We start from the raw sequence: 13,537 nt of genomic DNA on the forward strand, positions 1-13,537 counted from the left end.
TAATAAGTGAACCAGCGATCTTGCCAATGTTGACGTAGGTTAAATTCAGTTGTCAGTTTCAGTTTCTTTTCGGCTAGGTTGTGTGACAAAGAGTGCTGTTGTTAAAGGAGTGCTTCCTACTAGCTCTTCAAGATGCAATAAATCTCTTTCTTAACACTGCACTCCAGTATCTTACTCTAGACATAACAAGCTCTATTTTGTCGACAAATCCCCTGTCCGAGACACTTTTAACCACATAAACTTTATTGTTATATTACATTCCTGTTAGTGTCCCTCCACCTCCTGGTCCAATGTGTTGCATATCGTTGCTGTTTCTTTGTGCATAAATCAGTGCTATTGAACACCCTTTACGTCTGTTTGTTGTTCTCTCTCTCTCTCTCTCTCTCATTAGCAGACAACAGGCACTAATACTATCTCTCTCTCTGTTTCTGGCAAACAGCGCCCCTACTGGTACTATATAGTATAGTCATATACTCGTGCTCATGGCCACATAGGTACGCACGGACATTGCTGGTTGTAGGAGTGGTTGCACCACTCAAAAAAATCACACCCGTGTGATGCTCTCATCGTCATATATAAATATCATCATACATCATCTCATTCCGGCCAATCACAATTGGCGTGCTCACACGCACACTGTTTTGAGTGTTTGTGTTTACACAAACACTCAAAACTGGCCATTCATTGTCAATGGCATTTAACGTTAATTTTGGAGTTAGATGGTTTCTTCCCGACAGCAGAGATGAAACAAAATGAATCAAATGGGGGGGGGGGGTTCGATCCCTTTTTTTAGGCTTTTTGGAGTCAGTAGAAATATCATGTTGACCTTTTACAGAGCTAGTATAGAGTCAATCCTAAGATACGGTATATCCAGCTGGGTTGGCAATCTAACTGTGAAATACAAGTCTCAAGTAAATAGGCTAGCAAACATGGCTGGGAAGATCATGGGCATGTCCACCCCACCCATCACTCCCCAGACCATCTTTGAACAAGCAGTGGTGAGACAGGCTCGGAATATTGTATCTGACCCCTTGCATGTACTGTACCGAGAGTACGAGCTATTGCCATCAGGTAGGAGGTATAGAACTCCACGATGTGTATATAATAGATTTAAACACTCTTTTGTTCCCCTGTCAACTAAAATGCTCAATCAGGGATTGACGAATGCACTTTAATGACTATAGTTGCACTTTATCAAGGGAATGTGTTTTGGTTTCATGGTGTTTTTTCTTTTCGTATGTGAACATGTCTGTTATTTGTATGCAGCTGTGACTCTGTCTCCAAGACAAATTTCTCCCAAGGGAGACAAATAAAGATAACCTTGAACCTTGAACCTTAACCTTGATCCCGGGCTCCCCCAGAGTTGGTGTCGAAGTGTCCTTGAGCAAGACACTGAACCCCTAATTGCGTGTTTGTGAATGGGTGAATGTATAATGCACCATCTCTGTAAAAAGCCTTGGATAAAGGCGCTATATAAATGCACCATTTACCACTTTAAATATATATCTTTTGAGGGGCGCTAGCTACGCTAGCTGTGTAAACACAAACATTGAACACAAAAGTGAGGACACAAATTGTGATTGGCCAGAATGAGATGTTTGATGATGTATGATGACTGTGCCCCTCACTTCACACATGCAAGTGTGATTTTTAATGAAGCAGATGGGGGTCTGTGGTCTGTGGCTATGCATATCAAAATGGGGGTCCTTGAAATTAAAAATCACACCTGTGTGAAGTGAGGAGCGCTCTCATCATCATACATCATCATGTATCATCTCATACTGGCCAATCAGAATGCCTGTTGCCTGTGACCTAATTTCTCCATTCATTGTCAAATCTTGAGACGTGTGGGGACAAGATTTAGTGGACATTTGACCTGAATTCCCCTTTCATTGTCAATGGCATTTAATGTTTTGAATTGATGTTTAATTTACGTCATATCTAGTAGAATTATCATCTCTTATCATCAGAAATGAATCATCTCATACTGGCCAATCAGAATGCCTGTTGCCTGTGATTGGCTAGCTGATTTACATATGACGTAAATTTTCCCTTCAATGTCAATGGAGTTTAATGTTTTGATGTTATATTTGTCATATTTTGTGGAATTTTGACCTGAATTCCCATTTCATTGTCAATGGCAAATCTTGAGATGTGTGGGGACAAACGCTGTTTATGGAAGGGGCTGGCGCCCCTGGCGCCCCTTACAAATTGAAAAGGAGAAAGAGAATCACTGCCAGAGAATAACAATAATGTGGGTTAATTGGCACTGGAAACCGTAGTCTTCTCGTATCGTATAGTGTGATCAACAACAATTTAGGCAGTTAGCAGACGCTCATAATCTAGAGCGATTTACAGAAGGCACAAACAAACAAAACATGGTAATACATCAAGTACATAAAAAAAATTGTCATCATGATTTGGGACTGTCGCATAGTATACCCTTTCTGGTGTAGGGTAATGGAATTCCTTGAGAAATGGGTGGGATTGACGTTGCCCAGGGATCCGCGGCTCTGTCTATCAGGGGACAGAACTGCCGTCCCTGGCATACCGGTATCTAAAAAGGATTTCACTATTATAAAGGTTGGACTTGTTACCGCTGCCAGAATACTGTTGCGTCTTTGGAAAGTCCCCAGAACACCTGGGCTATCAAAATAACATCATATGAATATATGTTGGGCAGGGTAGACGCAGAAAGCAAAATGAAAGAGACATGGAATGAATTCTGGATGTATATTATGAACCTTAAATGAACATTCATTTCCTTGCCGTTATTCTTTTTTTTAATTATTATTTAAAAAAAAAATCATTCTAACCGTTATGTTTCTTGGAGGTTTGTAATGTTGATGCTGCTTTGTACTGAACCTAGATCGATTTTGAATATATAAATATACAAATAAATAATGAACCTATGTGTATACACTATCGAGTGCTATGTCTACATAAGTTGAGCCTTTGCATACAGTACGCCTGTAAGGTCATCCAGGCTATAGGGCAAGTGCTACGGGCTAAGATGACTCAAGAGGTGGGTGTTCAAACTACAGTGAGTCCTGATTGCAATGGGAAGTCCATTCCATAGTTTTAGAGCCAGAAGGGAGAAGAGTTTGGGACATGTGGAGGGTTGTCCAGGTGTTTTTTAGCAACGCAACATTACACAATGTACATATACATGTTGAATGTTATCAGCGCTGCTACGGTATAGTATGAAAATGGATACGGTATCTTACACATTTGTCACTACTATTTGTGATTACTAGCTGCTTTAGTATAAATGCTGCTATAGTATGTGTCTCTGCTAATATGCAAGTATTTTTACAGCTACATGGCGCGCATGCGCACACACACACACACACACACACGACCCCCCCCCCCCCCACACACACACACACACACACACACACACACACACAGTTATAAGTGCTTCAACTGTTCCCATTTAGTCTCCAAAATCACCAGCGTCACCAGCTATTCTTGGAAGCTGAACAACGGTATTTTGCCAGGCTGGCCCATGGGGGTCGTTATACAGAAGGATAAATACTTTTCAGCCCACTAATTCTTGGGGAACAAGCACACAGATGCCTGTGTCTATTGTCCTGTGGCTATTTAAGGTGGTTAAGAGTAGAAAAACAAGGCTTTATATCATTCTCATCTACAGATAGACTAGAGGATGGCAGTCTTGGCAGACAATGAGACATGGTAACACAAACATTGTCTACTCATGTCTTTGTGAGTGACAAACACATACACTCTCAATAATCAGAACCATAAAATTGTACATCTGAGTTTATATTAAAGTAAAAGAAATAAAGGTCCTGCACCTGCATCAATAATTCTTGCAGACCCAAAGGAAAACACAAAACTGTTGCTTTTGAAGTTAAATTGCCATATTTTTTTTATCCGATTTACAAATGAAAATGTTCAATCTCCGCAACGTAAAGTTCCTTTCGATGTCTCCAATGAGTCAACTATCAAAAAAGTAATCCATAAAATCATCAAATAAAAAGGCTATGCATTGCTCTAAAAGGGAAGAAAGTATATTCCTACCTTCAAGTCAGGAGGCCACAGCAGGTTCTCCTTTGTCCAAAAGCTCTGAAGGGATTCAGAGTTAAACCCTCAGAAAGCCCCACTACTCTATGGTTTATCCATTTTTAATTTTGGTTTAGTATTGGCCTCAAAACTTAAAAGATTCTATTTGACTAACCAGCCCCAAACACTCTTTCTGATACCTAAAGTCATGGAACCCCTGGCGGCCTCACTTCCTGTAGTTTTATAGATGTTCCTGGTACCTCACTTCCTGTAACTATTTCCAACATGCTTTCCCCCACAGCTCCCCCTATAATCAAATCTTGTCAACAGACCATGGTTTAACTACACAAAACAAGACAAGACAAGACATATTTTCTGAACACACACACACACACACACACACACACACACACACTCTGATATAGTGTAATATAAATTACAAATTATATGTCTTTACTCTTTTTGTTATCTGTTAATATCCACCCCACCTCTCTCTCTCTCTCTCTCTCTCTCTCTCTCTCTCTTCATCCTAGAAGACTTACTGTAGAGTGTCATGCTGTAATGTACCGGATCCTTACTGTAGAGTGTCTTGCTGTAATGTACCTGATCCTTAGTTCAGGGTCAGTGAGGGGAAACCAGTAGTTCTACCTCTGTGTGAATGTGTAACTGCTGTGTGATGTAACTGCTGGCTTTGATGCAAGTGGGAGCGTCTCTCTTTCTGTCTGTGTGTGTGTGTGTGTGTGTGTGTGTGTGTGTGTGTGTGTGTGTGTGCCATTCTCTTACTTTATCCAACCTTCCATTAAACTCAGGTTAACTGATATACAGTACTGAGCAGACACATGATGACATGATTATACGGGCACATTTCAATAATGAGTCAATAATGATGACTCAACCAGGCAAGCTGGTTACCCTTCTTGAGATTCTAATTCTCTTTTAACTTCCCAGTAACTGACAACATTGACGCACTTCCACGGAACACTGCACTGTTTCGTGGAAGAAATGTGTGATGCTGTACTACAGCATCACACAAAGGTACGCACGCTATCAAAATAGCAGATCTACTCACTCGAAACGCAACACATTTTGAGCTTGTAGATCTGCTACTCTTACTGTTTTTGAATTTGAATCCTGAAAAGTAACAGTTTTGGACACATGAGGTTTCCACCCGACAGGCTATAAATGATTGCAGCAGGAAGTTCTTGATTGTGAATCAATATTAAGTTAGAGTGAAGAATGTGGAGCTTCTGCTTTTATGTAACGTCAGTGCCAAATTGGGTAGATGTTGACATAGTCTTATGTCATATGGGTCATGTTTGAAGGGTTGAAAAAGACCAGGATGAAATATGAGGAATATATCATACAAACACAATTAGCCGTATTCGTGGGACGGAAGCCAGGTTGGGAGGGAGATCTTTGTTACTGAACTAGCAACTCCTGACACACGCGCTATGCGCTCAGCCAATTACAGCGCAGAATGATGGCAGATCTTACAGCCAATCACAGAGCCAATTTCCGTCCTCAATTTCGGCACCCTATGGTCATTTTGCGTTCACTACTAAAATTATTAGTTAGATATGCTTAAAAATAATAATAATTCTTTCCATCTGTCTCTTCAGGGAGGTGAACTTTAAGAACTACACTTTACTTCAGTTGGACGAAGAGTTCTCCCGCGGACGTGGTCTCGATTTGGGAGCCAGAGCATGGAAGGGAGGCAACGTGCTGCTGTTCTTCTGTGATGTGGACATCTACTTCACTGCAGACTTCCTCAACACGTGTCGCCTCAACGCACAACCTGGTGTGCACGCACGCACGCACGCCACGCACACACACACACACACACACACACACACACACACACACACACACACACACACACACACACACACACACACACACACACACACACACACACACACACACACACACACACACACACGCACACACACACACACACAATTAATTTTACAAGGAAACTAATATAACGGGGTTGACAGTTCATGTTCACTTAAGGATACACATGGCACCTCCTTCTCCACACAGACAAACTGCCTATAACAGCCGAAACAGAACAGTATTTGGCAAGTTGTTTGGCTTTGCTTTTTGTCATGCCAGCTATTCTTGACTTAGACCACTCATGGTCAGTTTATGCACATGACCCAGGCTTCCAAATATCAGTAAGGCAAATCTACAGCGATACCCCAAGTTTGCTATACTTCCAAGTAATGGTTGATGCTTAGAATATTTATCTTGGAATGCCTGGTCCATGTACAAATCAAAGACACAGCCCACCTCCAGAATCAGGACCTCCTTGTGACGGGTGTCAACAAAGACAACATCAGGTGTATTGGGAATGTTAGTTAAAACATCGCATGCACAGCTAAACCAATCTGGCAACACTCTTGAATGTTTATACATTGCTGCACTAGATGGCACATGCTTTCGAACTGCATCAGACACTAGGTCAACAATCCAGTCGTGGCGAGCAATATACAAGTTTTTGTATGCACTACATCCACACACACACACACACACACACACACACACACAGTGGTCTGACCGCCATGTCTCTCTGTCTCTCAGGTAAAAAGGTTTTCTACCCGGTGTTGTTCAGCCAGTACAACCCATCACTAATCTACGGAAACCACGACCGCATCCCACCTGTGGAACAGCAACTGGTGAGAGAAGACATTTCATGCAGCTTTTCTTTTTTACATTTTACTGTAAGGAGAGAAGTCCAGTATTTCTTAATACATGTTTCTTTTTGCCTCAGGTGATTAAGAAAGACACAGGGTTCTGGAGGGACTTTGGTTTTGGCATGACCTGCCAATACAAAACGGACTTCATCAACATAGGTGAACTATAACTATACTAGTCCTATGGTTCTCAACCCTTTTCATTTAAGTTTGAGAACACTTTTATCTCTGGCAACCCCAATCCTCAGAGCTAATTTAACTCTGAGAGTGTACACTTTTTTCAACATTACCGGTATGTGCAGACTTGAGACTTGGGACCACAACTGCCACTACAGATCTCCCCATAGCCTGTGTTGAAAATGCTAATATACAGCTTACATAACACCCACGTAACTGTATAAAAGTCCCCGTCAGCCCATTGGACGTTATGTCACTATAGCATGCCGAGTGCTATATTGCTGGTGGCACAATTGATGAAACTGTTTTGTAATGAAAGCTGCTGTGCTTTATTGATCACACACAAGCACACGTTGGCGCATCAAGTATATTTAACTATAAGCTATGTGTAGCCCAGCCTTGCTGGGTGGGTCTGCTGCATTTTAATCCAAATCCTTTAGTTTATACTGTAACTTTGTGCCATGAAGCCAGCGAGGGCGTTCTCCGCTGCCACTTGTGAATAATTATATGGCCTGACTGACAATGCAATCTGCTTCTACAGTACTTCCACTCTCACAGATAGCAAATACTGTAAGAGGAAATATAGAGATGGAATCAGGGCTGAAAAATAGCAGCAGTGGTGAGTGAGTGTTTGTGCGTGTGTGTGTGTGTGTGTGTGTGTGTGTGTGTGTGTCCCATAAGTCACTCCCCTATCTCCACCCACTGCAGTCTTAATCGAGTGAGAGTTCACAGAAATGCTAATAAACAGCATAAACTTGGGAAAAGTTCCCTACATAATGCAAATGGACAATGTTGCCTGTGTCAAATTTGATTTTTCTTGGTCAAAAAGAAGAAAATAAAAATGGATGAGGGCATTTCCACCGACAGCGGAGCCTTAACTTAGTTAGAGTTCTCAAAAATGCACCCACTGAGGACAAAATGGATGAAGGACAGGGTTAGTCATTTTATAGTCAGATTGTATATACTTGGAGAGTAGGATAGGGATAGTAGGATAGCACAACAACAAATGATGCTATACTGTATGTGTAGAAAACCCCAACGTGTTCTCAGTCTGTGCTTGCCCTGTCCTGTGGGTTTAGGAGCACCAAGTTCACCAACTGTAGATAAAGCATGAAATAAAAGCGAAGTAAAGCATGACTTCCAGGCTAAAGGGGTAAATACACTAACTAGATGGAGTGGAACTGATATGTGATGTTGACTGCTCTAAGAATGCAGGTTAAAACATGTCTAGCTACACCATGTTTCTCTTATCATTCCTGTTTTCTGACATAGCCAAGCAAGCTGTGCAGTTAGAAAACATTGTTGTTGTGATTAGACTGTTATAGAATGTTATAGAAGTAGCTGAGGGTGCAACAGTAAATTAAACTAATCGATGATTTAAATCATTATAAAGAAATGTGTTGAGAGCTTGTAGATTATGTATTTTTGCTGTTTGCGTGACACAACAATGTGTAAGTCATTATGTCCACACCCACAACACCAGAGGGAGTTCAACAAACCATGTGCAACCCAGATTCGGCACAAACAAGGGACTAAATTAATTTGTCATGCCACCACAGTCTTTAAGACATGCGAATCCCTTGACTCCTTCAAAACTGCTCTCAAAGGCCACCTACAGACGGCTGCAATTCGAAACTGGCCCCCGTAAAATCTGAATCGCCACCCACCCCTTTCCCCCCTCACTGTATATGTTTTATACCTTTTTACCTGCTCTATGATGATTTCCTACACTTCTATAGTGTATATTCGTACGTCTCTAAATGTAAATGTAATGCTTTATGGTGTCGTCCACTCACAGTTAACAGTTTTTGTATTGAGTTGTACAAACTATTAATAAATCAATCAATCAATGTCATTAGTCTAAGCCTAAGCGCTCATTCAATGAATCGAATAGCCTAAGTAATCAATAGAATAATCAAAAGCTAAATTATTGATAGTTTCAGCCCTAGAAGTGAAGCGCAAACAAACATCATATGGTTTTGTATATTTTTGCAGTATGTTATTCACCTTTTTCTTTCACCAGGATTTAACCCGTTATACTGTGTAATTCTAATTTCACCATTCCAACTTAAATGTGCCCCACTGTCTGCAGGAGGATTTGACGTGGACATTAAAGGCTGGGGTGGTGAAGACGTCCATCTTTACAGAAAGTATCTCCATAGCAACCTGCTGGTAGTCCGCGCGCCGTCGAGGGGCCTGTTCCACCTGTGGCACGAGAAGCGCTGTGCCGACGAGCTCCCTCCAGAGCAGTATCGCATGTGCATGCAGTCCAAAGCCATGAACGAGGCCTCCCACGGCCAGCTGGGAATGCTCTTCTTTAGACATGAGATTGAGGCTCACCTTCATAAACAAAAACAACAAAACCCAAGCCCCAAGAAGACATGATGCATAGTGAAACCATTAGCACCATGATGGCCGATGATTAAGCATTGATAATCAAATGATGCTGAGGACTTTTCATGATGTCAAGAGCTCACGATACCTAATTGATTTGGCATTACTCTTGAGGAGACAGATATGGTTCTGTTCACGTTGAGAGTGCCTGGATCAGCACAGTGCTTTATTGGAACACTGAACTAAACATATCCAGCCACCATGATATCTCTACTGCCATCTCTACTGTGCTTTTACTGTCTGTACCTGCTCACAGCAGAACCAGAGTAGGCTACAGTCATACTCAAACAAAACAATCAGAAGAGAGAGAATTTCTTCTTGGTACCTACAGTATGCAGAGTAAAAAGAAAGACTCAGTGTTCCTCACATTTTATTTTCTTAAATGATGTGCCTTGTGTGTCTTGACAAACTTTGGGCTGGCCTACAGTACATTTATATTCTCAGAATGTCAGCTCCACCTAGTGGACTGAAAAAGTACAGGCTGGTGATTAAAATGAAGGACTTCCATACAAGCCTGTAATGGATCTGTTAAATGTTTGCTTGTGAATGGGTTATATGCTTAGAGTATAAGATTCATATATACTCTAAGGTTATATGCACACAACTCTTCCTACTTCCGGGCCACTTCCCTACTTCCTTCACAGGTGTTACAGATGTTACTAATTAAGGCTCTGTTCCATTTAGTGTGCAGTGGTTCTCAAACATTTTAATTTCAAGGACCCCCATAACTCTGGGACTGTACAAATGGAACCAAATGGACCCTTATGTGAAGGAAGTAGGGATGGGGCCCAAGTTCTTTCCAAAATGGTGTGTGCATAGATAGAGCCCATTAATGTATAGATTTTGTATTCATTGCTTTCATGTTGTTTTCAGAGATCATATGCAATATTATGACAATTTATAAAGAACATAAAGCTACGGTATGTGATACTTTACCTGTGCAGTATTATATGTGCTCCCTATTCTATTCAACTAGATTTTTATTTAGACGTCTCTCCACACAATCTGGCTACAAATAATTAAGAGGAAAGTTATGAGCTTATTATGATTAGTTGAATTATATATTATTGTCTAGTTACTTATTAAACTAAGTTATTGACACGTGAATGAATCCTTAGAAGATTTGATATTTATATGATAAGACTGCAGGAAGATAATTATTTTACTGAGGTTATATTGACGATGACTGAGTTAACAAGTCAGAATGAGCCATATTAAGTCTAACATTTATTATTATTTTTCAATATCTCATGTTTCCTCTGCATAGCGTGTGCATGTACGCACGCACGTCACACGCACACAACACACACACACACACACACACACACACACACACACACAGATTGAAAAAGTTCAAAATGTTAGAATATTAAATGTGTGGCGGATATTACTACAGAGACAAAGTACGGTAAATGTGATATAAAGGGTATTTAACCCAAGAACACTAAACACAACTTTTGTCAAACCATCACTAAACCCGGGTATATTTTACCTGATGCAATATATTCCATAAAAAACATTTCTCATCAAAAAAAGTACAGCAATACATGGCAATTTCAGGTACTCAAACTACTTTAATATTTCTACATGAAATTTCACAAAGAAAATGAAAAATAGATCATAGGGGCCCTATCATGGGGACATGTAAGAATGGTCCAGTTGGGGGGGAAAAGAAAAAGAAAGGATTGGGATGGGATTTTTTCACTGGTCCCAATATCACTAAACCCAGTGAAATACCTGAACAACTGCCTGTAGAAAAAACAGGCATGTATACCTTCTATATGTCACTGAGCATCATGAAGCTACCCACACCCACCTCAGACATCAGCAACAATTATGAAAATCACATGAACAGAATTGCCCGGTTGAAAATCACCTGGGTTTAGTGTTCTAGACTATTCCCCTTGTTGTTAAGAATAAATGCCTATAAATATAACCTTCCTTTTCACCTTCCAACAAAGATTAGTATGTTATAATATTGTCACTGTCGGTGGAAACCTTGTATGTCCAAAACCTTTACTTTTCAGGAAATGGAGAACAAAAATATCCTTTGTACCAATAGATCCAATGTAGTTATTTAGTCACAAGCTCTTGTTAATACTTTTCATTGGTTTATTAAAACCCACAGACAGACGTTGTGAGCTTGCCAATTGGCTATTTCCGCAACTGTTGCACAACACTGTCACAGGACAAACTATAAAATAGGGCATTCATTTACTTATTTTACTTATAACAAAAAGATGAAATATGGAGATAGAAGGTTTTTGCCTGACAGCAAAGATATATTTCATATAATCTTCTATAGACAAACATCTTGGACTGACTTGATGTCTCATTCCAGCACTTCATTCATTCCATTAGAAGCAAATAAACTGAACAGTACATGATTTGTTTGATGACCAAAGCTATGAAAAAAGGAGGCACTTTTAAATAATATTTGTTATTGTTAGCCATTGACATTGTTTTATTTTCTTTGAAAAGTATTTTTGTGTTTGATTGTGTCTGTATTTATTCTTCACTTGAATAAATTGAATAAAAGTTATTTTTAGCACATTGTTTACATTATTACATATTATGTCTTCATTTTGGGGTTTGTGGGGTCTTCATTTAACATGTGGCATGGACATGAGTAATTATTACTTTTTTACTGGGGACAGTTCTAGTTTTGAAAGATGGTAGGGATTCAATTTCACACTTTGTGTGTGCGTGCGTGCGTGCGTTACCTACAGGTGGCAGCATACAGTTAAGTAACATTTTGATATTCTCATGTGTTGAATATTAACCATCACCATTTGGCCAAATAGAATGAATAGAGTGGGTGGGGGAAAGGCCACCTTATGGATAGTCTATTTTATGGCCAATTAAAATACATTTTAATATTAATTCTTCTAGCAATGCTTTACCCAATACATATATGGGCAGTTTGGGCACCATGTTGAAACATCAGATACATTTGATGTTATAGTAGGGCCTACAGAAAGAAACAAATGTAAAAGTGGAAAAATGGAAATTGGGGAATTGGGGAATATGTTGTGAAATAAAAAGTCAGAAAACTGGAATGTGGGGAAAATGCCTTATTTTTACATTTTCTTAGTTCAAACCATTCCATGATTTCCCCATGCCCACACATCTGTGGTCTCTCTCTCTCTCTCTCTCTCTCTGAACAGAAACAAGTCGCGATGCTGCCCCTCCCCCTTCACTTCACACACACACACACACACACACACACACACACACACACACACACACAGTAGCGGCTCTAGGTGATGTTGGTTGGAGGGGCTGCCTAAGAAATCTTATGCTACGGGCCAATATACGATAGTATATGCTGATTGATTGATTGATTTATTAACAGTTTGCAGAATTACAGTACAACTCAATACAAAAACATGCTATCCATTGTTCACCCTATACTACAGCATGTTCACAGAATACTGGTCTACAGCAACAACAGCATCAGCATCACATTCCACAACAACCCAGTACCCATGCAGTGCTACTCAGAAAGTCTATTACACTATGCTACCCAACTATAGTTCAACCTGCAGCAAAAGCATCATATTCCAGATATCAAAGTACAGCAATGACACTACAGGCCTATACTTTGTTACAGCAAATGCTCCACAACAACAGAAGTGCATGCCCACAACAAACACTCCACTGAACATTGTTTGTATTTGTATGTACAGATAGCTGCTCTTATACTGTCATTGATAATAACAGTACACATGCACGCACACACGCACGCGCGCAAGTGGCGCGCGTCGGTGCCGTTTCGAAACAAGCAACTTGCAAGCTTAGAGTAGCTTGCAAGGCACACACACATGCACGCACGTGCGCACGCACACGGCTCCGAAACAACACTAACACACGCACACGCACACAAACACAGCCCCCCTCTCTCTCTTCCCAACTCAATGAGAGCTCGAGACACTTTCAATGTGATTAAACCAGCGATTATGTTTCTTAACTTTGTGAGACGAATGAAGCAGACCACAATACCATTAATAATAATTATATAATACCACTATACCTTTCTGTGGGTCCGGTGTGCGGTCACCGGTCAGCTGTCTGCCCCAAGCAAGAATTTCAAACTCACAAAACGTATTCTTCGTATCCTTTCCTTTTGTTATATCATCCAAAATGGACGATATGCTCCCAGTCTCTTAACTTAATTTTCCCCTCCACGGACACGGACACGGGACAAAACGGATTATAAAGTAAATAATAAACTTATTTCATTT

General features: G+C 40.4%; 1 protein-coding gene across 1 annotated transcript in view; it reads left to right on the plus strand.

The window, feature by feature from the left end:
• csgalnact1a (chondroitin sulfate N-acetylgalactosaminyltransferase 1a) overlaps positions 1-11,846 on the plus strand; it is a 41,721-nt gene extending 29,875 nt beyond the window's left edge. Inside the window, exons 5-8 of the mRNA XM_080755944.1 lie at positions 5,646-5,824; positions 6,610-6,704; positions 6,800-6,881; positions 8,992-11,846. Coding sequence (XP_080612070.1) covers positions 5,646-5,824; positions 6,610-6,704; positions 6,800-6,881; positions 8,992-9,284 — 649 coding nt within the window. The 3' untranslated portion in view covers positions 9,285-11,846. The remainder of the gene's footprint in view (positions 1-5,645; positions 5,825-6,609; positions 6,705-6,799; positions 6,882-8,991) is intronic.
• The last annotated feature ends 1,691 nt before the right edge of the window (positions 11,847-13,537 follow it).

The sequence above is a fragment of the Protomyctophum bolini genome (assembly GCF_963924005.1).
Source record: "Protomyctophum bolini genome assembly, chromosome: 22".
Classification (NCBI taxonomy): Eukaryota; Metazoa; Chordata; class Actinopteri; order Myctophiformes; family Myctophidae; genus Protomyctophum; species Protomyctophum bolini.